The sequence below is a fragment of the Bacillus rossius genome, chromosome 1, assembly GCF_032445375.1.
Source record: "Bacillus rossius redtenbacheri isolate Brsri chromosome 1, Brsri_v3, whole genome shotgun sequence".
NCBI classification, from domain to species: Eukaryota; Metazoa; Arthropoda; class Insecta; order Phasmatodea; family Bacillidae; genus Bacillus; species Bacillus rossius.
Genome location: NC_086330.1, coordinates 308,526,141 through 308,551,568, shown reverse-complemented (window position 1 = coordinate 308,551,568; position 25,428 = coordinate 308,526,141). Strand labels below are relative to the sequence as shown.

At 34.2% G+C, this 25,428-nt stretch overlaps 1 protein-coding gene across 5 annotated transcripts in view; it reads right to left on the bottom strand.

The window, feature by feature from the left end:
• Positions 1-25,428, bottom strand: part of LOC134527883 (tyrosine-protein kinase Fer) — a 143,967-nt gene that overhangs the window by 33,892 nt on the left and 84,647 nt on the right. For all 5 annotated transcript variants that reach the window (XM_063360884.1, XM_063360882.1, XM_063360886.1 and 2 more), the window contains 3 exons: positions 18,700-18,913; positions 14,565-14,717; positions 2,854-2,976 (listed from right to left, as the gene is read on the bottom strand). In XM_063360884.1, coding sequence (XP_063216954.1) covers positions 2,854-2,976; positions 14,565-14,717; positions 18,700-18,913 — 490 coding nt within the window. The remainder of the gene's footprint in view (positions 1-2,853; positions 2,977-14,564; positions 14,718-18,699; positions 18,914-25,428) is intronic.

Sequence of the window (25,428 nt, the reverse complement as noted above, 5' to 3'; positions counted from 1 at the left end):
TGCAATATAATTATAGATCACGGGACTGTGTCTGGGCTGGGGTGATGTGTAGCAAGAGAGAGGCATAAGAGACATGTAAGTGCAAGTGAGAAAGGAACAGTGATTCCCCAGTAAGAGAGAGACGAAAGCTGGGATTCCCCACTGGTCGTGGGAAATGTGTGATAACTGCTGTCTCACGGTGTGGGAGAGAGAACGAGAATGGGAGTCCCCGATTTTGATGTAAAATTGAAAAGAGACAGATCAGGGGAAGCCCACAGTTCTGTATGTACAAGGTTTTTTCATGTATTGTAATTTGTACTCTGATTGGCTTGTATCTGTAAGTGTGAATGAAGAGTGTGTGTGATTGGTCGGTGAGGTCATGTGACGTCTACTCCCTGCGTGGAGGAGACAGTGGCAGGATTTCACCAGTCGTCCGTCGAACGCTGCACAAGTAGGTCGCGTTCGGTGGCTTCTCGCCAAATTATGAAGTAATTTGCTAATAGATAATTTAACGTTGGTGGTCAGAGACAGGCCGAGTATTAAGTTAACCTAAGTTTATTTTTTATATTTCGTTCGGACAAAATTAGAAATTGTGACCACCTTCGTCGGCGTTTTGGCTCGTGGCGAAATTCGTTTTCGCTGGGTGCGGTCATGTTTAAGGCCGCACTAATTTCGTGTGCAGTAAAAGATTACTGAAGGATGTTATTTTTCGTTAATTCACATCGCGCAAACTGTGAGCATTTTTCGACGGGCAGATGTACGTGTTGAACGAGTGAGAAAAACTGTGAAAATGATTGGATTTGTCTATGCATTCTAGTTTGAAAAATAAAACAACAAAATTTGCAATCGGCGTTGAACATCTGTTTATTTTTGTATATAACGAACCGTTATACATTATTTACAATTTATGTCATAAGACATCTTCGATTATTGGCAGTGTTTGAACACGTGTTTCGTCTAACTATATGCAAGGTTAAAAGGCCAAATTGTGCTAGAAATTCAAGGTAGCGTAACTTAATGGTAATGAACATACTTTTTAACATTATATAAGCTGTATATAATGTTAATTTCTGCACAGAAAATGAAACACAACGCAATTACATTTTAAAAATCATAAACAACCTTTTTTTTTCCTGAGTATATTACTCTGTTGAACATTGTCAGATAAAAATTAAGGAATCGGAATCGGATTCAAAGAATAGACCCTTTAATTTAAGAATCGAAAATTGAATCGGAATCGGTATATTTTAGTAATCGGCCCAACACTAATATATATATTTATAAAAAGTGTAATGTACTACGGAACAAGACATTAAATAAACACACAAGGTTTGAACTGCCTATAACAGTGTCAGAAAGGACTTAACGAAACAAAGAGAGCCACAGGCTTTCAAAGGAAGACTTACAAACATTTTACACATAAAAATATTGCCATTCCAGATTTGCTTTTTAAAATACAATAGAACCCTGTAGTAATGTTCTAGCCTATAATGTTTTTCTGTTTATAATATAATATTTTTAAGTCATGACACTTTCCACTTATACACAATGTATTATTTACATCCTGTGTTATAACGTTTTTTAAATTATGCATTTCCTGCTTATAATGTTTCCTTTCTACTAGTAAAATTTTGTAGATGCTAAAAAAATAATAAAAAAATCTAAATATTGCAACACTTATCACACCTGTGAAGTTTAACAGGTTAAATATGCAAAAACAAAATGGTGGCACTGGCTAATGCAGTATATTCGATATATCAAAGGTACATACGTTTGCAGTTATGTGTCTGTTAGTGCTTTCCTCTTGGAAAACAAAATAATCCTTCTGTTTCTTGCAATTGTGATGTGTTTCCAGATGAACGTACGTATTGCTACAATATTTTAGTTTGCCAACCATTCAACCATTCCATGATGGCACAAAAAATACATTCCATGATGGCACAAAAAATACATAAAATGTTTTCTACTGCTGACAGAGTTGAATTTATTTCATTCGTACATAGGAATCCACAAAAAGCATAAGTTAAAGTGACAAAGGAATTGGACATACTAGTCAATTACACTCTAAACACCATCATCACAAATCATGAGAAAATTTTACAGAAATGTGGCAGTGTTGAAGAAAAATTGTTGGCTTGGTTTAAGCAAATTTGAGCATCGAAAATACCCATCAGTGGTTTTAACATTAAATTTGCTTACATAGCTAAATGAGTCCATCATTAAAAATTTTAAACACTGACAAGTGCTAATGATATTTCCAGCACATATTTTTTTTTATTTCTTTTTGCCCCAGTGAGAAACATTATAACAGGGTTCTATTGTAACTCATTTCCTCAAAAATGTGCAATTTTTCCCAATAACCCAATGATATTCACTTCTTTTTTCTACACAAAAATAATAAATTGTCAGTAAACACTCACAAGTATAAAATCAAAACTATATTTTTAAATTAAAAACATATTAACCATAATTAAAAAACACACAAGTTATGTTTTACTTGCCATCTCTTTTGCTCCCAAGGAATTATAATAATTAGGAGCAAAAGAACCTATGTCAAAAAGAGTTGGTAACTCTAATAGAGGCAAAGAGAATGACTTGTTATTTTTCCTGGCACAAAAGCAGACATCTTGAAAAATAAAATTGTGAATTAAGATTCGTCTGAAGATGAAACTGCTCAGGCAATACTTAATATCATGCCCGGAGTCACAGCCTTAGCCTCTAATGTCAAATACTTGATCAAGAATTGTAGTGCATCAGTGTTTATTTACGTAAAACATTTCCACCCAAATATGGGCTTGCTTGTGTGTGAACAACCACAGAACAATACAAACACATTAGAAACCTCTCACACTCAAATAGTAATTTGCGACCTACCGAAGTTGAGCGCCTCTGGTGCTGTCCACTTGATGGGAATCTGCTTCATGCCCTCAGACACTATGTACTCCTCCTCTTCACGAGACATCCCAAAATCAGAGATTTTTACTATGTTTTCATGACCTGTAGGAAAAAAATACATAAAGAGCTAAATTATATATATTTCACTAACACTGAATTCTTTGTTAAAAAAAGAAATAAATTATTTAGTGAAGAATATTGTAAAGCCCTCTGAATATACACATTTTTCCATCTACTATTTCACTGTTCAGTCATGTTGTTACCAGCAAGTTGATGAAGTTACACTTGAACATAAAAATACATTTGAAAACATAGCAAATCATGTGTAAGAGGTGCGATGGTTGAGTGGTTAGAATCCTCGTTCCCACCAAGGCAACCAGGGTTTAATTCTCGGTGGGGTTCAACCCGGATTTTCACAAGTGGGATACGTGGAGGATGTTGCCATTGCCTGTATGTTTACTTGGGGTATTTCTGTTTCATCTGTTAATTTATTTCATTGCTGCTCCATACCACACCTCATCTCACCTCATGCATTCTTGCAAAACTTACCACACCTGTGATTGTATGCAAAAACGAAACGGCGGCACTCGCAGTGTATTTGATAAATCAAAGATACATACCTATATTTGCAGTTATGTGTCTGTTAGTGTCTTCATCTTGGAAAAGAAAAAAAACCTTCCATTCGTTGCAATTGTGATGTGTTTTATACTGCTAATAGAATTGAATTTATTTTATTTATAGATAAGAATCCACACAAAAAAAAATACACAAGTTCACGGGCAAAGTAATTGGACATAGGCATTTACAAGATCTAAACATCATCATAATCACAAATTGTGAGACAATTTTACAGAAATATGGCAGTGTCGAAATAATACCCATCAGTGGTTTTAACTTGAAATTTGCTTACATAGCTAAATGAATCTATTGTTAATATGTTTAAACACGTGCTGATTTGACATTTGCTGAAAAGTGATAATTTGATATTTCCTGCCAGTTCGGTCCTTTGGGTAGGACAGCCAGATCCTATTAAGTGTCAGCCCCAATCATGTACAGCCTGCCTCAGGCTGGAAACTGTGTGTCGATTATCAGTAAATTATGTGACTGCTTTACAAGTATTCAACCCAATAACATTAAAATGCAACTAACTCTACTTTTATGTACTGAAAAGTGAGATTATACTTGTGCATTGATTTGTTTGGTTCATAATATTATTTTTTATATATCTATATAGTTTAGCTCTTCGATTGCAGTACACAGCTTAAAGCGCATGCTGTTGCCAAATCTCTAACACATTATGAATTTTTGGAGAACTGTTTCTTTAGAATTCTGATTGCACAAGAAGCATTTTAAGATCTCATCATTAGAGACCCAGAAAAATGGTGAAGCACGAAATTCACGAAATAATGCGAAAATTTGATACTTTAAACGAATTTCGTGACTTTCCTTTGGTTTTGACGAAATTCTCAGTTTTCTGCATGAAATTCACGCTTTTTCGCACAAAATGATGTCCTTATGTACCAAGTTCTATTTATTTACGCCATCATAAAAATAGGCGTGAAATAAACACAGACTGAAAGACTAGTGCCGTGATATTATCTTCATTTTAACCATGGAGGTAAAAGTCTATGGAGTGGAAGCAGGTTTACTTTTCAAGGGTAATCAATGAAGCCTGTACCCGAAATAAAATCTTCGGACTGCGCATGCGCACGACGATTGTTTACATGTACCACCATATTGCGGGTGTCAAAAGAATAGCAGACAGCAATGTAATTTGTAATATGCGTGCAAAAAATTTAAATATGAAACTATTCTTTTTATATTATTAGTAATAAAGAACCACGCAGGAGGGCTAGCATAGCTTTCACATTTAAACTGTATTATAAGTGCTTAATTAGGAACGATTTAATTACAGACTATGAGTGTACGAACTGCCAATACCACATTCAAGTATTTACGATTCTGCATTTTTATTTAATACAATGAGCAACTATAATACTTGGTTTTTAACATTGTCTTGATATTGTTTTTTACTGTGAATATTATTATTGATGCAGTGCGACGACTGATGCGAAGTGTTATGAAATTAACACTATACTTTAGATTACAATTAACGAATGTTCAATTCAATGAGTTTTTGGATTCCACAAAATGCTATGCTGCAAACTGTAGTTGAATAAAACATTTTTTTAAAAACAGTTAATGAGAAATTTGAACAAAGGTTGCGAAAGTGTAGAGTAAGTCACAGTGTGTGTTGCTGTTTAGATGTAGATACTTCTCAAGATTCGTGCATTGTGAATAAAAAAACATGCTGTTTTAATATTCCTTAAAATTTAATTTAAATCAACAGTTGAAAGTGCCTAGGGTAGGCCAACATGATTTTATGGATAATTAACATTGTTCATGCACACATTTTTTTTGCTAATCAACTTACCTAGTCCAAATGTTTAATTTAGGAAGCCACTGAATTGAATTCAATTCAATTCAATTCAATTCAATTCTTTGCTTTCCAGGAGACCACTTTTACACAAATATGGTACAAGTAGTATAGGACTCGTCAGCAAAGTTATATTTCACAATATAAGTTGCATATTTGATTATATATAAACACTTGACAAGTGAGAATAAACAAAGAGTAAAATTCTTGGGTTGCGGCTTTTTCGTAAATAAAATAATAAAATTCTGATAATACATTTTTTCCCCTATAATAAAAGTAAGTAAGCATATGTAGGCCTACAATATTATCGATTAACTTACCTTTAGGGCCAACTTACATTTATTTCAAATAAATATGCAATACCTCAGATTAACAAACACATAAATAGGATGGATTGCATTGTGAAATGGTGAGCACACCACAAGATATTTTTGACTGATTGATTGATGGTTCGACTCTGCAATCCAGCAGTAATCTTGAAAAGGTTAGGTTAGGTTTGGCTAAGAATTGTTTTGAGTAAATTAGCACATTAATATTTTCAGCGATAACCTGATAAATGCTACCTATTTATAAGTACAGTAAACTCTTGATTATCCGTGTTAATTGGGACCTTCCGATGCCCTGATAATTGAATTCCCATAAAAAAAACCCGGATAATCCGTTTCACCACTTAAAAATGGTGTATTTACTGGCAAAAGAGTGTCTGTTCAGTAGAATTCTATGAGTACAAGCAAAGGCTTTGTATACCGTGTCCCAGCTTATTGGACCGTAAACAATACTGGCACTGTGTTGCCACCATCCTTCTTCTGTCCCCTTTATTGCTACGGGAGGGAGAGTGGCGGCAGTCCCAACTCAGCATCTCCCTCCACCCTTTTAACGACCTAAACCAAACATACAAAGCTTTGTCAACATCTGCCTGGGTAGATGTTTTCATGCTTTTACGTTTAGAAGGCCCTGCCACACTGTCTGATCTACTAGCAAACTGCAACAGTTTTTCTTCACTTTTATTAATGTCTCGCACGGTTTGGATTCCTATTTCATATCCCTGTGCTAATTTCGCGGCAGTTTCTCCTTTTTTTTTAACCTGTCCACAACTTCTAACTTCTCTGCTATTGTGAGCACTAGACATGATTACAAAAACAAATGTGCCTGGGAGAACTGATGTAAATAACTGCGTGAAAAATGCCTCTTCCAGCCGTCAGGAGTGTGGGAAGGTAAAAGAGGTAGAGGGACTTTTTTTTTTTTTTTAGCGTAGCGGGGCGCTGTGAAAAGAACTGTGAAAAGAACGCTTGAAAAGAAAAAGAAAAGGTGGGGAGGGGGGGGGGGGAGTTCAGCCAGAAGCAGCAGTCAAGGCATTCCTTTTTGGTTTAAAGTGTGGCAAATTGACGGGTAATGGGGGCGGGGGAATGAGGGTCTGAAGGGTCAGGTAAGGGTAAGTGAAGGTGGAAGGCTTTGCAACTGGCCACTCAAAATTCAAGCCACCCCGGGTAAGTGAAGGTGGAAGGCTTTGCAACTGGCCACTCAAAATTCAAGCCACCCACCTTCGATGACCAAATGGTCGTGGTCTATCTACAGGAAACCAAGACTTAAAAAGGCACAAACCTGTGAAAAATTTGTCCAAAGCTGAATTTTTGCACAGTTGTAGATTTGACTATGCATAATAACATACCGAAAGTTTACCGCTGTAGACCTTGTGCGTATCACCGAAAATTTGCATTTAAGTCCTAGATGACAGCGACTTACATCAATCCATTAAAATGCTACCCATTTGTACAGTTTTTAATTTAGACTGTCCATAAAACTACCAAAATAATCTAATACAGCCTTTAATGTTGTAAAAAGGATAAATTGTTAATATTAAAGATTTGATACTAAGAGATTTCATGACATATTATTTTTTATCTTTGCCACTCAGATAAAAATACTATTTACACCAATTTGAAGAGTCCAATACGAAAAATGTCTAAATAAATGTTTTTGGTTATACATTTAGCTTTAAGACAGTATATTTATAAAGAGTCTAACGTAATTAGTTGGCTCATTAAAGCAGCCCGAGCGTTGCAGTGTACTGCGGCCGTACTGATCTCTCACGGCCACCGCCGTTCCAGCGCGGCATTGCGACACACTGCGTACTGAGACACTCATTCAACTGGGTATTATTTAGGGATTACTTAAAGCATAGCTAATTCATATGAGAGGGTGTATGTTACATGTAATGAGATATGCATTTTTTTTTCTTATATGAATGTTTTTTGATACAATAAAATTAACAATAAACGATTTCTGCTTGGAACTTGTAAATGAAAAACTCTAGAGGACCTCTGGTTTTATATCTGCATGGATTTATTCTGTTTCAAAAATTTTATTATTAAAAATTATTTTTTTAGCAACAAATATTTTTTTTTATTTCTGATACATCGTTTTATTTTCGATCAGAACAATACAAAATTTTAATGTATCCTGTATTCGACAAAATGAAAAATTAGATATTTACTTCTTTAAAATCAGTTTATTACATAAAAATTGAATAAAACGATACATCGTAAATGTACATCTGAGTTTTTTTTTCACTTTTAAAACATAATTCCTAAAATAATAGGTTTTTTTTCCAGAAAATAAATAAAACACGAGTTGTGCTGTAAAACGTATAGGTAGCATTACATATTCAGTTTTTTTTTAAATAAGTTAATGTATTTGAGTGCTGCGCCTAGCTGACGTCGTTGGATTGCTAGTGGTAAAGAGCGGTGGTGGATGTTTTTGCAAGAGTTTGACCGTATTTTATGACCCTACCTGTGAGAGGGTGTTTGTACCAGAAATCCTAACGGTTAAGGAAACTATCCATTCTCTGTAGTCACGTACGGGTGTGCTACTCGCGCAATATCGTCAAATATCACAACTTTCCGGGACGTTCGGTCATTTCTCGGTTAGCTCTGGTTTCACCATAGTAAACGGAACAAAATCTTGTCTATAATGATTTCATATTCCCATTACCGTAGTAGTATGGCGTTTGAGGACAAACCAAGTTTGCTGTATACTGGGAGCCTACTTAAAAAAAGTATTTATAGAGATATTAAATTATATACGAAACACAATTTTTTGGATCGTTTGGGAAATTATCATTTAGGACTTAACTGCTCGTTATTGGTGTGATCACAAGGGATCATCGGTAAACTTTTGACATGTTACTAAGAAACGTTTATTCTACAACTGTACAAAGTTTCTGCTTTGGGATAATTTTCCATGTTTCTTAACAGCGAAATTTGTCCCGACCCCAAGCCGACTTCGGCAACCTCACAGTAGTACACACTACACGGCTCGGATAGCTTCAGGGGTCAAACAAATTGTATGAGACCCTTAACAAATATACCCATTTAAAGAAGAATAAATATGCAACAACGTTTATTGAAAGCGATTTTCAAGTAGGGCTCTTTATATTTATGTAAGATGTATTAACTTTTCCGTAAAATTGAATGAAAATGAATTTCTCAACTTTAATGATTTAAATTGTCTATTTTATATAAAGATGTTAAAACTGTGTACTTTTTATTACTATCCTCAAAGAGGAAAATGTTTCTAGATTATTTTGGGTTACATACTGTCAGTCTACTCCATAAACTGCATTTGCAATATCCATTATTGTAGATCGTTGCAAAACATTTACATTTTGGGCTTAACTGCTCGTTTTTTGCGTGACGCACAAGGTTTGCATCGGTAAACTTTTGATATGTTACTAAGAAAAGTTCACTCTACAACTGTACAAAGTTTCTTCTTTGGGATAATTTTCCATGTATTAAAAACCTTTGTTTCTTTACAGCGAAATTCGTCCCGACCCGAGCCTACTTCGACAACATCGCAGTAGTATACACTACGCGGCTCGGATCGCTTCAGCGGTCAGACTAATTGTATGAGACACTTAAAGAATACACCAATTTAAAGATCAATAAATATGCAACAACTATTACTCTAAGCTATTTCCGTTTTGGGCTCTTTAAGTTTTTGTAAAATGTATTTATATTTCCTAAAAATTGAATGAAAGTGAATTCGTTAACTTTCATGATTTAAATTGTCTATTTTATAGAAAGATGTTTAAACTTTGTACTTTTTATCACTATCCTCAGATAGGGCAATGTTTCTAGATTATTTTGGGTTCCATACTGTCAGTCTACTCCATAAACTGCATTTGCAATATCCATTATTGTGGATTGTTGCAAAAAATTGACATTTTGGGCTTAACTGCTCGTTTTTGGTGTGACGCACAAGGTTTGCATCGGTAAACTTTTGATATGTTACTAAGAAACGTTCATTTTTGAAATTGTACAAAGTTTTTTCTTTGGGATAATTTTCCATGTATTAAAAACCTTTGTTTCTTTACGGCGAAATTCGTCCCGACCCGAGCCTACTTTGACAACCTCGCAGTAGTATACACTACGCGGCTCGGATCGCTTTAGCGGTCAGACACATTGTACCAAGCTCTCAACAAATAAACTAATTTAAAGTTGAAGAACTTTGCAACTACTTTTATTTAATGTTTTCACATCGGGCTCTACGTGTTTTTGTAATACGTATTTTCATTTGTGCCCTTTTTTTCAGAACACCTCTCTTCTAATATTATTGAATAAATATCATATTTAGCCAAACGTAGTGAAAGATTTTTAAATTTAATCATTGAGATTAATGTTTTGAGTAAGTTTTGGTTTGCTATTCTGAAAGTATACTATAGTAATTACGTTATAGTGCCATATTGTTGAGTGGTCAATAAAGTATTATTTAGGACTTAACTTCTCGTTATGGTGTTCCGCGCAAGGTTTGCGGAGGTAAACATTTCAAATGTTACTAGAAAACTTGAATGTTACCACTGTTTTAAATTTCAGTTAGGAGCAAATTTTACAAAGATTAAACATCTTCGATTTCGTGGGAGTGAGAGTGGCCACAGCGCTTGCGGCTGTGGCTCTGTCGCAGTGCGTAGACGACATTGATAAGCTCGGGAGTCTCTAGTGATCCTATAAATTAAGCTAGACTTTTGAGAGATATGTCCCTGGAAAGCTTAAGAACTATACAACAACTTTTGTTAAAGAAATATTTGCGTAAGACCCTTTATTTTTAAGTGAATTGTCTTTTTATTGACTTGACTGATGTAAAAAAACTTATTTCATTAATTTAACATTTTTTTTCTTACCTTTAATATTAATTTTTAGAACTTTATTAATTATAAATGTGAGTAGTAGTGCTTTAAGATTATTTTCATATAGCTATCGAGAGTCTACGGGTAAAAGTGCGAAAATGGGAAGCATTTTAATGAACTGCTGCAAGTCGCTGTCATCTAGGACTTAACTGCAAATTTTCAGTGATACGCACAAGGTCTACAGCGGTAAACTTTCGGTATGTTATCAAGCATAGTCGACTCTACCACTGTGCAAAAATTCAGCTTTGGACAAATTTTTCACAGGTTGAAACCTTTGTTTCCTGGGCTATACACCCCGTCATTTTTTTACAAGTTCATAAAAAAATCAAGCACGGATAACCCGAAAACCGGATAATTCAGGCCCGGATAATCGAGAGTTTACTGTATATTGTAAGTTACGTATACATTTTAGGTGCAGTGGATTTGCCATCAGCCAACATGCTTAGAGAATCTTATGTCCCAAAAATTGGCTAGGCAAATAAGGAAGCAATAAGGCACACTGTAGAAGAAAAACAGATTGTATTCTTGTGTGATGAAATGACAGATAAAGCGGGCCGATGTAAGGCAGAGTCTGCTACTTTGTAGTGCCTATGAAAGATACTATGGTAACTGTTTGTGTACCAACCAAACTTGCCTGCAGAGGAGAATTTCTATTATGTACAGTGAGATAGACTCTATAATTGAATTTGGATATTGAAATACTGTGTATTGTAACTTAGGATTTTTAATGGAATATCTTGAATGTTTTTACTTTGTTAAGACGTGTTTAGTCTTTGTAAAGCCTGTGTTCTTTAGTTTACAACAATTTTTTTTTTGTGCAAAATAAGACATCACTTTGATAATGTATAAAAATACTGACATACAAAACAGGTTTTATAACTGTACCAAAGTACCACGTGAGAATAAGTATTTTCTTGAGATGAGTAATACCTTGGTATCATATGTGAAGTATTGTAATCAAAAAGTATAACAATGTTTAATTGAATGAATCATTTAATGAATTTTTTACTTTTTTTCTGTTTATGTAAAGCAGATTTGCATATACAAAATTTAACAGCTATTTATAATAGTATTTTTATCTATAATATAAAATATTTGTAAACACCGCTTTCCTCATTTATATGTACCGCTATGAGGGTTTTTTTTTTTACACCGCCAATGGCATAATTTTTTCACCATTTGTTGGGGTCTCTACTCATCATTATCTATAAATTTTACACTATCACTTATAAATTTGTAATAAATCACTATTTTAACTCTTACTTACAACAAGAAACTGTTCCCAAACATTCAGTGGTACAAATTCATACGAAAATTGTAAAGTTAACTTGATAAAGAAATTAATATAACAACACATACCTTTTAATCACTATTGCTACTGCTGACCAAAGTTGACCAAAGCTTTCTTAACTTTACTGTTAACACTCATGTTTTTTTGAAAAATACTTAAATACTTTCAACACAAACTTGCATTCCCTCCCTCGTAGCCTACCAATGTAGTTTCTTTTTGGTGTTCCACCTTCCATAGTTTACATTTGTGTAATCCACATAAAAGGCTGAAAATAAAATCTGATATGCGAATAAATAACCTGTCAAAATTGTAACTACAGAAAGTGACCGGACACAACACGTTGATTGGTCGCGAGACATAGCACTAAATGGCAGGCTGGTATTCAGAATTGTGTGTCGAAGGAAATAACTGATCTAAGGAAGCCTTTATCTTTGAACTTGCTTGCAGGACAGAACCTCACTTCTCCAAACACACTGCCATGTTTTGCCTTATGACAGCACCCTCTGTGCTGATAAGACTTGTCTTCACAGTTAGGGACACAAAAACTGTAGGAGCAATTGAGATAGTATTGCTTTTAGAAAAAAATTCTTTTCATTATGAACATTTTTCATGCTTTCGACCTCCATCTAACTTGAATAGCAAAATACTTTGCCGCTAAGAAAATTCATTTTACGATTAAAAAAAAAAATATATATATATATATATATATAAAACAGAAAAAAGGAGAGCTTTTTGTCTTGAGATTTATTTGGTATCATCTATAACATAAATTTATATACAAAAAAATCAGAATTGAATACACCTGTAAATTCATTTTTTTGGTGTTACATTTCGAAATGATTAAAAAAAATTTGACAATAAGCTCTGAAGCAGCATTTTTTTTTTTGCTTGTATGCAAGTCTGACAAAAATGCACACTTAAAATAAGGACCAGATAAAGAGAATAATGATAAAATCAATGAGTGACATGATATATATTTTAAGAGTAGATGCTGTTAAACCTTTGGAATTTTATATCATGAAATAAACCATACCTCAAATAATAAAATTGTAGACTTTTTTTTCTCAGTTCCCGACATATGTGTAATTTGTCTGTCTGCTCAAGGGACTCAATAATCATTGTCCGATTCGATACAGCTTTTTTCACAGTGGTGTGAACAAAATTTTTAAAGATCTGATTAAACAAACCTAATTTTGAGAGAGAGAAAAAATAAATCTATTGGGAGCTACCAAATTACTGAAAACTCTAAAGCAGAGTTTTTATATAATACAATAGGTAATCCCTCAAATACTATGAGAATAAGTTAAGATGTAAATTTCATTATGTACAATTAGCATGCCTAATAAATGCATCCGGGCACCGTTAGTTTTCAAACTAATAAAAACTGAGATGTGTTGAGTCAAATGGGGATACATGCTTAAAGAGTTGTCAATGTTAACAAATTTGTGTTCCAAACTATTGAAGTAATCCAAATATTTGTTTGGAGTTTAGGCAGGGATAAATTGTAATAATTCCCAAGCAACTGGTTGGTTTTTCTTTTTCCAGGGCTTGGTCTCCTTCCCCCCCCCCCCCCTTCAAAACTACCATTCCTCAATTGTCCTGTATTTTGTTATAATATTGTGCTGCAGATGAGAAAGGAAGAACCTATATTTAGAGAAATGAAGATGTAATTGAAACAACACATAACTTAAAATAAAATATGATTCAGAACTACTATAATTTAATTAGAAAAGTTATGCCAACCGAATCCAAGAAATTTGGATGTTTCATAACAAGTTGTATTTAAATTGAAATACCAATGTGATTTATTATTTTCCTTTTGAATGTTAACATTTTATTTAACTAGACTGTTTTGATGATTACAGAAGCTATTGTTTGTACACTCGAATTTTAAAATTAATGGATAATACAGTGAACAGTGTGATCATTAGTTGTTTGATTTTTATTTTTTTATTAGAGAAACTGTTTATATAAGGTTGGAAATACACATTTTGATAAGATTGAATTCATGAACTGAGTAATAAAAAAGGAGTTATTTAATTAAATTATTTTCCTTTTATTAAAGTCTCCATCTAAAACAACTACATTTTTCTAAAATTTGTACCAATAAAATTTAGCTGGAACACCTGCACGCTACACATTAAGATGCTACAATGTCTCTACTTTATGATGTTCAATTTCAAAAGTGAAAATTAAATCAATATCACGTACTGTATATGCACCATTAAGGCTAGAGAGTAAAAGAGAGTACACAGCCCCCAATTTTTTTCTTTCGATTTTTTCAATTATGATTGTACTTTTATTATGTCTTGTATAATTTTAACACGAGCATGCCTTATAAAAAATATTCACTATTACTAACCAAGAATATATATTCTTAAGAGTAAACTTTATGCAATTTTCAAACTTCATTTTACTGTACATTAACGAAGGAAATAAACTTACATGCCAAAATATGTAACAAAGAGTAAGTCAAGAGCTTACTCTATACAAAACAATTTTACGGAGTGTAAGGGATTGAGCGTAACTTACGAAGGCACATGGAGTTAGATACATTATAATACAGTGGTTTACTTGTTGGTGCGACTGCAAAGGTAAATCTCCATAATGCTTTCTTATGGTGCCACCTACAATACAAGAGTAAGAGGGAGGGGAATATTTAAAGTTGAGTTATTGAGCTTAGCGTTCACAAAATGAGAAACGACAATCGTAGACAGGAAAACAATCACTGGAAAAAGACTATGAAGTCAACAGAACAAGAATGCTAAAGCACGACTCACCCACAAGGCAGTTGCGAGCTGCCAAGTCCCTATGGATACAGTTCTTGGACTCGAGATACCTCATGCCAGCGGCCGTGTCTCGGCACATCCCCAACAACTGCTTCTGCGTCAGTGTCTTGCTGTTGTTGCGCAGGAACGTGAGCAGAGATCCTCCTGCAAAACCAGCACCATTCACCATTCACTCATCACAAAATCAAAACAGAGAAACATAACCTTTGCCACGAGTTCAATCGACCCAATGCTCCAAAATGCAAGGATCCTGAATCTGAAAAGTTGTTAAAAGTTTGTGGATCATTCAAAACTCAAACTGGAATCATTCCACAATATGAGTTCACACAAACCAACCCGCAATACCAGAACTCTGTCAGTCGCAATCCTGGCATTAAAAGAAGACACTTCCCTGGCCAAGCTACACACATGGTTTACTGCACCACAAGACAAATGACCTTGTTCTACTAAAAGAGTCAACACTTTGTCTAGTCATAAACAATTGCAGAGAAACACATCAATTGCATGCATGTTAATTCTAAATAAGCACATCCCAATAGTTTTAGTGTGAATACTGTGAAAATCATATTTTTAGATTACATAATTGAAGTTTAATGTAAATTTACAAGTCAGAGGTATTGACATCAAAGAAAAGCCGAATTGGTTTAGTCTTTGTCTATTTATTCACTAATATTTACAAAAAGCTTTCAATATCTTGCTTGGATATGCAATAAATATTTAAATATAAAAATCAATCCAAACTCTGACCAAATACTCAATAAGCCTTATCAACTTAACAGTTGCCTCTTCATGATGGGATCACTGTTTTCACCAACACTCACTCGCATGTACGGCTAAACAAAAAATTCTCCTAAACATTCTGTCGACGCGCTTATACATCAAGATTCTAACTAGACATCCCTAATCTGCTACCTGGAAAAAGCCAGAGGAGACATTCATCAATGAAAGTCAGTGTTTGGGCTAGAAGCTGCTATACACCTCAGACGCGAGTGGGGAGGGTCCCACAAGCAGTGGTGGTAGCAGTGATGACAGAAGTGACAGTCCGCACCATGCGCCACGAGACACAGGTCAAGCATGGTTCTTTTACTTGTCACCGTCATAGCAACGACGCGTTATCGGTATGACGGCAGAGTTGAGACAGCTGCATGATAATGTGAGCATAGATCCCATCATAATAACTCTTCCGTCATTGCTAAGACGCCTTACCTATGAGCTCGGCATTTGATAATATGCAGACGATGGGAGTAAATTTACAAGGAAGATGTGTTTTTTTGGCAGTTGGTGTAACATTTACAGCCAGTAGAATACTATCAAAAAGAAAACAAGATTTGTGGACATTCAAAAAACTTAAGCACGATGCTTCTATCCAATTATACATTTTCCACAATTAAATTCCGTATTTATATCAATATGCATTGTATACCTATTGTTTTTCCGTGATATGTAAGTTTTATAAAACTATTATTTGCTCCGCAAAACGCCTGTTACTTATAGGACTCATACAACATTTAACGTGCACAAGTTGGTTATGATTATTAAATGGTATCTAATAGGCTTAATAAATGTTTTTAAAAAATGTGTAAGTTTGTAGTTTTTAATATGAAGGCATTACTTAGCGATCTTTGAAAAATGTATTGCCCGTTTTTATTAATTTTCTATTCAATGGTCAGTTGTTACTTATGACCAAATGATAAAACAAAAAATACAAAACCTCTTGCCACTTGACGTGAATCATTATTAGACTAAAACTTATTTAATCATAATTTGACTATTTCCATTACCCATTAAAGTTAGTTTGCAAATTTGAAAGAACCAAAAATACTCAATTTGCTCTAACGTACCATAAAACCTGTAAAAAATATTATTTTATTAATTTACTTTATGTTTGAAACTGTTTATAGCATTTTTACTGCACTGCAAGTTTTATTAACACTATTTTGCACCACTAGGAGGAAATAACCAGCAGATTGCTAGGTATTTATTCAGCAGCATTCTTGTGTATTTTCAACCTTATCAGTGTACATATTTTATTATTGCAGCAATTTTTTTTTACCATGTAAGGAAAGCTAAAGGAAAAATTCAAATTATTTAGAAGTTACATAAACCACACAATTTTGTTTTACACTCGCGTGAACAAGTTGTTGAAAGTGTTAGTAAGAATGATTGAAATTCATAAGAAAGCAAAAAGGTGTAGGAAAACAGTTTGCAAAACTGTCTGTTGACTTCATACAATAAATTAGTGACCACAGAACCTATACTGAATAGAAGTGAATGTTTAAAAAGTGGGCTTTTAGGGCCAAGTCACTTGTTGAAGCCATCTCAGGGGTTACCGGACGTCACACCGAACACATTACCGAATGCATTTACTGATTTCCACAGTTGCAAAGTAACAACATTTATAGAGCAGTCAACAACCAATGTCGCAATCTTATAAATTTTTTCTCCATTTACTAACTTTTTCATCTTCTTTTTACTCTTTCTCTTTATGGTTCTTGGTTTCTGTCGGGTGCCAGTTGGGTGCTTTAGCGCTGAAATGTGGGTCTCTGTAGTGCTGTAAAAAATGTAGTGTTGCACTAAGTTTACCGAGACGTGTGACGTGACTGAGTCTCAAAGAGGCCAGCTTGACACGTTTGCTTCACGGGTTTAGTAATCTAACGTAAGTGCTGCTTCTTTTCCTGGAACAGCTGAGGGCCCGCTTCTGCACACCCTACGTTGCGCAGGCGACTGGCTGCATGAGGAAAGTGTCGCAACCTAGCATGCCCTTGTTTGAACTACGTAGGAGCTACATGAGTGGCACTACAAACACAGCGCGGCTGTTGTTTGTTTTGTAAAACGGGCTGTTTGATAAACTGTCGCAAAAGTTCCCATCCGAACATTTTTTCACTGTTTGTTTGGGGACGAGTGGGGGAAGGGATGATTTAAAAGCGGTCTGTAGAAGGCCTCGTGGTCATGCTGTCCGGCAACGAGGTGGTTGGTGAAGGAGACTTTGATGAGTAATAAAATGGCAGTATGCTCTTGTGCTTTTAAAACCAAAACTTTAATAATAATTAGCCTCTGGGTATAGTAGACTTGTTGAAAAGAAATAAAATGAAAATTCTCTGTAAAGTTGAAAGACCTTAGGCAGAGAAAAAAATAAACAATGGATGTTTAAACATTTGTTGTAACTACCCCTTTGGTAAATAGTTTTTTTAATTTTCTTTCCATCTAAGTATCTTGTAATTTACGAATTAAACTTGTTAATGATAGTTGTGGTGGAACCTATGTATAATACCAAATGAGTTCAATTTTTTTTTTTAATGAGATAGAAACAAGATTTTTTGGGACAGAAATGATAACTGGCATTGTAATGATTTTTAGATAATGTAGTTGAAAATGTTGAGATTGCTGGATATGTGTACGCTATGTAGATGTTTAAGGGTTGTTAAATTATTCCTTGCTATGTTAAGTTTTTTCAATTAAAGTACTGGTAGGCTGGTTGTTCTGAGCAACCTTAACTTTATCATAATCAGTCAAGTGGGATTATACACCATTAGGTATTTCTAAAGCTTCTTGAAAATTTAATTACAGTTAATCTAAAGAATTCTTAAACTGAATGTCTATTAATGTTGACATCAGAAAGTTAAGAGGTTCTTGATTATTTATTTATCTAACTTATTCATTTATTTATTTACTGTTTTTAATTTTTTTTCTTTCACTTAAATGTTAACTAAAAATTAAATATTGTTTAACATTTTTTTTTTATCCAGTCCTCCAGTCCCTGTATAAGGATTTAGACTGGCACTATCTTGGTACTGCTCAGCTCTACTCAAATAATATATATTTTAGAAACAAGCCCTCCTTGACTTGCGAAAACATTATTCTGAAATAAAGTTATTTATTAGATACAAGTATATGTCATTAAAATGTGCAAACATTTTTAAGATTTTTTAAAAGCACAAAAAAAGAAACCACATTTGTTTTATGTAGAGTAAAGATTTTAAAACTAATAACTTAATATAACACAAAAATTATATATTCACATTTTAAAATAAAAGACAGAAATTTTTTAGTTTCCATATTTCAGTGATGATAATTGTTTAGCAACAGACCTATACAGGCATACTGAATCAAATATTTGCTAGCTCACCGGGAACCAGCTCCATCACTATCATGACCGGCTGCTTCTGGACGCAGATGCCTATCAGCTTCACAATGTTGGGATGGTCGTACTGCTTGAGAATGCGGCCCTCTTGCAGGAACTTCTTCCTGTGATCGTCCGGGAGAGTCATCCGACACGTCTTCACCGCCACATCCTGCCTGCTGTTCTTCAGTCGCGCCTTGAACACATCTCCGAAGTTCCCCTGAAACCAGTGACCTCATCAAAAAAAGAAATATCTGCTATGAGATAATAATTTTATTGTCATAAAACTGGCATAAAACATTTTGAACATAAAAAAATTGTTCATACCAGTCACATTTTCAGCCATCTTTGGAATGATGTAACAACACCCTATTTTTTTTTGCATAACTATCTTTTATGTAGCTGTCTGATATTATTCTCTAGCTTATTTGTGTCACTCATTTATAACATAGTATTATTAAACACCTTAACATTTTTGTGTGGAAATATAATTAGCAGAAGGATTTTATGGAATGAATTTTAAATAGCAAATCAATTGTCTGTGTAAAAAACCTTACAGGTCATACCACAGGAAGACTCTTCCCACACACTGATACATATTCCCCTTACAAGCAATTGAAACAAGTTTAAGAATGAATCAGGAGCAGTTTAAGGTAATTTTTACTTATTGTAGAATGCCATTTCACCACGCTCCAATACATTCTTCAGGAACAAGACCTTTGTTAACCAGCCAAACCTGCCCTTGGTAATACGTTCTAAATCTGTCCACTGGCAGATGTTGGAGTCAAGGAATTTACTTTGGGTACAACTTTAAAGGAATTTCTGAAATAAGTCGAAGCGCAAATCCCAAGCTATATTTTTTCGTGAATCACTAGTTTCCAACAGCTTTTGTATCTCATATGCAGTGGCACCATTAGAGTTCAAAATAGTTACACATTCCATCAGGGAAGTGTTGGTTTCTATTAGCTTCAATAGCAGTTTCTTCCTTTTGCTATAATGTCACTAGTAGAATCCTATACAGTGAAACCCTGTTTTTACCTTCTAAGTATTTACCTTTTCCCACAATTAACAACCTTTTATTTAGGTCCTATTTACATATTATTAAATGTAATACAATACTTTTCCTCAAATTGCATCGTGGAAATTACTATCATCATTTAAGACATTCTCGCACAATGAGATTCCCCATTAAATAAAATCAAATGTTTCAGTCCAGCCATTTCCTCCATGAGATGTACAATGTACGTTATTATTTCTGATGTTGAAGTTGAGCACAATCTTTATTTCCTGTATCAGACTGTTTTCTTTTTTCTTTGAAATCCTTTATTTGTTAGGAAATTACAATTTACTCATTTAATTAACAGGAATATAAGGTTGTGTGATGTGTAAATTTTCCTTCAGTCATGTTTTCAATTATCTGTTCCATCGCCGCTTTGTAGCTTGTATGAAAATGTAGCCAGTGCTGGTTGGCATCATATTTGGTTAGCTTGATGCCTGTATAGAGTGCGTGAACGTAGACCCGTATCGATATCGATAGCTCGCCGATTGCATTCAGTGCCTGCACTGTATCTGGTACCAAGTAAACTATATTTGATAGCCTGCACTCTTTCGTGTTAGTGTGTACAACGATAATTATCGGTGCACTACGTCAGTTCTGTCTTGCATTTGGTTCACAGTTTCTGTTGTCAGTTTAAGTTTATACAAAATAATATTTTTGTTTCATAATGTTTATTTACTTGTTATATGGTGTCAACTGAAATTGAGACTGAATACAGAATTAGAATCTTTATTTTCATGTTTAAATTCTCTTTTCAAAACTTTTTTAGTTCTCACTTTTTTTTACATTTTTTCAAACTTATAATACAAATAAAAATAATTTTATTCAATAAAAATTTTTATCTTTAATTATTTTTATATGATGTATTTTGGACACGGCTTGAGTATTGATGGTATATTAGTAGGCTCGTATACATTTATTTTTCTTTAATGTAAAGTTAAAGTATTTTTTTGAAGAAAAAAATCATTCAGGAACTGAGGTACATAGATATTAGATGAGTCTTAGAGTTTCCCCTCAATTTACACTTTCCCAATTTTTAAAACATTTTCAGACACCTCCCCTGAATAGTGTAAGAAATGGGTTCTACTGTATACTGAATCCATGATAAGATGATGCTGTTGCAAGGTGAGAGGCCACTAACTGGTGGCTTCATTAGGAGCACAGGCTTGTTTAGTAAAGCATAAGCAGCCATTAACCCCAGAACCTCTACATCCTGAGTGATGATGGGCTGGAGGAACTTCTCAGACACTCTGTTGCTCTCTGAAAAATGATGTTTGCTTTACCCACATACTGCTTAACTTCAATGCCTTTATTTTTAAGCTCAGGATCCGCCATCTCAATAAGTTTGCTTGTTCTTAATGTTGGCTAGAAATTTTCTTGATTTCCTTAAAAGTACTTGATTCAGTGATGTGTAATTGGGGGGAGAAATGTTTGTTACTTGGCGAAAACTTTCTTTTATGCTGTTTGGGTCATTGTATCCATCAAATACTACAACTTTTCTCTCAACTGTGAAACTTATTCTGTAATTTTCATAAGTAATTTACATATATGGAGTTTGAATACACATTGTAAACATCAAGATAAGTGAGACATACTACTTAATTTTTTGGGGGCAGAGTGGGGAAATGAAAAAAAATAAATTTTGATGACTTTTTACACGCTGCATCAAATGTAACTACTTAAAATATATTAGAACCACTTACAAAGGAGATTTGGTAGATTGGCAAATAAGTCAAGAAGCAGTTAAGTTAAAGAAATATAATTTTTATTCTAAATAAGTACATATTAATACTATGAAACTAAAAATAATATACAGTGTTTAAGAACTAAATAATAAATAAAATTTATAGAAAGGTGAGATTACAGTAAATGTTATAAGTATATAAAATAGTATGAGTATTAAAAGTTAAAAGTAATTAAAATATTTATGGACTAAAGTTTCATTTGGTACCTAAAGTATATGTCCAGTCTTCAGATGGAAGCACAGTGGTTGCGACAGAAGACAGCTGATGAAGAAATTTATTGCAAGCCAGAACATAGCTGCAACTGCATGCTACCAACATGAGGGCATCAGAATGTCGTATCACAGACGTGAAGGTATGAACACACAATATGAGTGATGCATTTTGCATCAAGACGTGTAATATATTCAGTCAATCCTGTGGTTTGAGACTCTGTTAGTCATAGCTCACCAGCCTTAGTGCAAGGTGGTCGGTCTTCGACAAAAAGAAAGAAGCGAAACTGAACTGAAATGACAAGGGTTATGAAGGAATGAAGTGGATAAAGATAAAGTCCTTTCGCCAGAGTGCAGTTGCCAACCGCAACGATAATCCACATACATTCAGTATCTTGTAGAAACTATATTCTAGGAGTCAGATTTAAATTCTTAATACCAAAGGTTAATGATAAATCCTGAATCACTATTGTCAGATGAGACAGTTAGTGAGCTCATACCTTGCGTCGAGCTAGCTAGTTTGAGGCAGGTTACAGCGGAAAGCTTATATTTTGTGAGGTGCCAGGGCTGGTTGAGACACTGATCATATGGGAACGATTGAAGGGCCCAGCCATTTGAAAAGGGCGCGACCATCAGGCGCAATACTTATTTACACTCCTGTGGGATAAGTGTATGAGCGCCGATCATTTAATTGCATGATTCACACTTCATTTTGAATCACTCAGAAAACACTTATGTTTGTACTTGTCAATATTATAGTATTATTATCATTTTCTTTCTGTGGTATTGAAGTGGTAAAGTAAATGAGTATAAATATTAATGTTAATGATGAAAATATTTGAGGACTAAATTTGAAAAAAAATTGAGAAGTGCCTTAGTAGTCATAATCACCCTATGAAAAATAGTTAACATAATGCAAGCAGACAGCTATCATTTATTAAGTTAATAAGATAACACAAAGCCATTGAAAAGTATAAACATACTGTATAACAGAAATTTATAACAGAAAATGACACTTGTTAAAAAGGAGATATTTAATGTAATTTAAGAAAATTGAGAGAAAGTTAAATAAAATAAATGACAGATTCATAAAAGCAGGAAAAACTTCTATAAAATATATTTTTAATTGTGAAGCAATGTGTAAGATTAAATAAATATACCTTAAGCAGAGGAGTGTATTTTGAAATTTTGATATCTATTGCTGGAATGCTATTTTCCAGTCTTCTGTACACAAAACTCATACTTTTTTGTTTGTTTTATTTTAACAGTTTAAAATGCCATCATTTTGAAGGGCTACCACAAAATTAGCATCCTGTGGGGCCAGGAATGCTGACAATGGAAGAAGGCAGTAGTCCAGCCAACGAAACGGTCTTACAGAATGCCTCTGTGAGGTCCAAGTTGATGGAAATTACGTCACACAGCAATACAAAGGTACCAACACAACACACCTTACATCAATACACAGCCATTGGTCGGTCACATTTACACACACATTAGTAGGGAAAGGGGATGAAAACTGGCCACTTTTGAATCCACATCAAACATCCGGTCAGGCCATGCACCTCTCTGCTGTATCCTCAATATGCATGCGGAGGATTTACTTCCACATAAGAAGGAACCAGTCAGGCCACACCACTGCTTTTTAGACATGTAATCAGTCCCCCTCCATTGGTTATAGCAACTGCTCCTATAGGAAACGTGTATGCATTAGACCCTCCCCTCCTTTTATTCCAAAACCCTTGGTAGGGAACTTCTCAGGAGCATTTGTCCAATGAGTGTGACTCTCCTCTTTCTATTCTTGGGGGTGCAGTGTTGTGGTTAGCTGGAGGAGTACGAGCATGGAGGTGAGGAGGAAGTGAAGACGGGAGGGTAAAGATATTGCTTGCAAACCTAGCATGAAGTGTAAATCAGTGGAAGGAGAGAGGGATGAAAGTAGTGATAGCGAAGGCAGGCAAACATGGCGAGGAGAAACCAGTTAATGTCACAGCTAACCACTGATAAAAATAAATAGTTCTCTATTATCTATGGTAGACAGAAAGACATTAAGAAAAAACTTGGGGTTTAATGAAATAAAAAACTGTAAATACCTTGAGTGAAAAATTATTTTTTGTATTTTATTTATTCAGAGTTCATTGTGTGATTAGCTGATTACACAATTTTCATAGCAGATTACAACTCAAAAAAAGTTTTGCAACTAGCACAACAATCATTTAATATACACCTGTCCCTCCAAGTAAAGCCCCATTCCGGGAAAACAGAGTGCTAATCAAATAAATTTTTTCCATAAGAGTATATGTTAATCAAAATAATAAGTTTTCCAATCAGGTAATTGTGCTTGTTGACTCCTGTATTAATCAAGACACTTCTCCTGTTTAAATCAATTCTCACTACTAATATATGTCTAAATACGTATGAAGTATTTTTCAATAAACCAGGGTGTCTAGCAGATTGAGCTAACAAAATTCCTGTACAATTTCTGTACATTTCTGGAAAGAGTTCCGTACAAAAATTTTGCACTTTTGTCAAATATAAATTGAACAGTGATGATTTTAAAGTTTAAAACTTTTTATCTTGTAAAGAGATTGAGAAGATTTATTCAAATGCCTGTTGAACAAAATCCACATAATATATTTGCATGCATACATACACATATTTTAAAAGAAAGTGGTTCATTGAAAATCTGTCAGTAGTACACCGATCCCTCACTTAGCACAACTAATAAAATTCATTCCTAAAAATGCTCATGTTATTCGAAATCGCGTATTCTGAAGCATTAGTTTCCATAAATAGCAAGGCTAATTTAATTAATGTGTTCCAAAAATTGCCTAGTAAAATAATTTTTACCTAATATAAATGCGAAGAATAACACTCAATGATAAATATGCCACACCATTAATCTTTATATGCCTCCTATCGCACTTTGCATGACAAATACGACACCACGTAACGGGGATACGTGGTTATGTACTTTATCATCAGTCGGCTGACTGACTTGCTCGCCCGGGCGTGACCTTCAATTCATGTCGCGTACCTTTGCAAACCATCCTTTACTGACAGTGAAACCTTGATTACTGTCCGGATAATTACATTTAAATTTTTCAAAAATTAAAGTGTTTACCTTGTCTTATCACATAATCGTCGCACAATTTCTAATAAGATCAAGTTTCAAAAGTAGGGGTGCGATTTTATGTGAAAAAAAATTGTTTTTAGGTAAAGTGATTAATAAAAACATACACATTCATGGAAAGTACGTTTATTTAAAAAGTAGAGTATAAAAAAGCCAGCCAAACAATTTAAATAATAAGTCATGCAACAAAACCCTTTCTTCAACTTTAAATAGAGGTGGGACGATACCACACTTTCAATACTTGATTCTGTATTGTTTTTTCAGTTCGATACTTTTGATACTCCAGAGAAAAATATTTTCCCATTAAGTAACAATTATTACAAATAACATAAATTAGTTTTAAACTATATAAATTCCCTCTTTATTACAAAAATACAAACTGCAAACAACTTTAAAGACTTGAGTATAAAAATCAATATAAAAAATAGAAGCGAAATACAAACTATCTTCAAGAGAGTTGCACTTTATTTTCCAGTACAATTTTTTTTACTGCGAACAAATGTAAATAAAGATAGCGCTCTTTTAAATAAAATTGCCGCAAACAATGATAGTTCGTGCTGGTGGCGCCAATTTACGTCACGATACGACCGCGGCAAT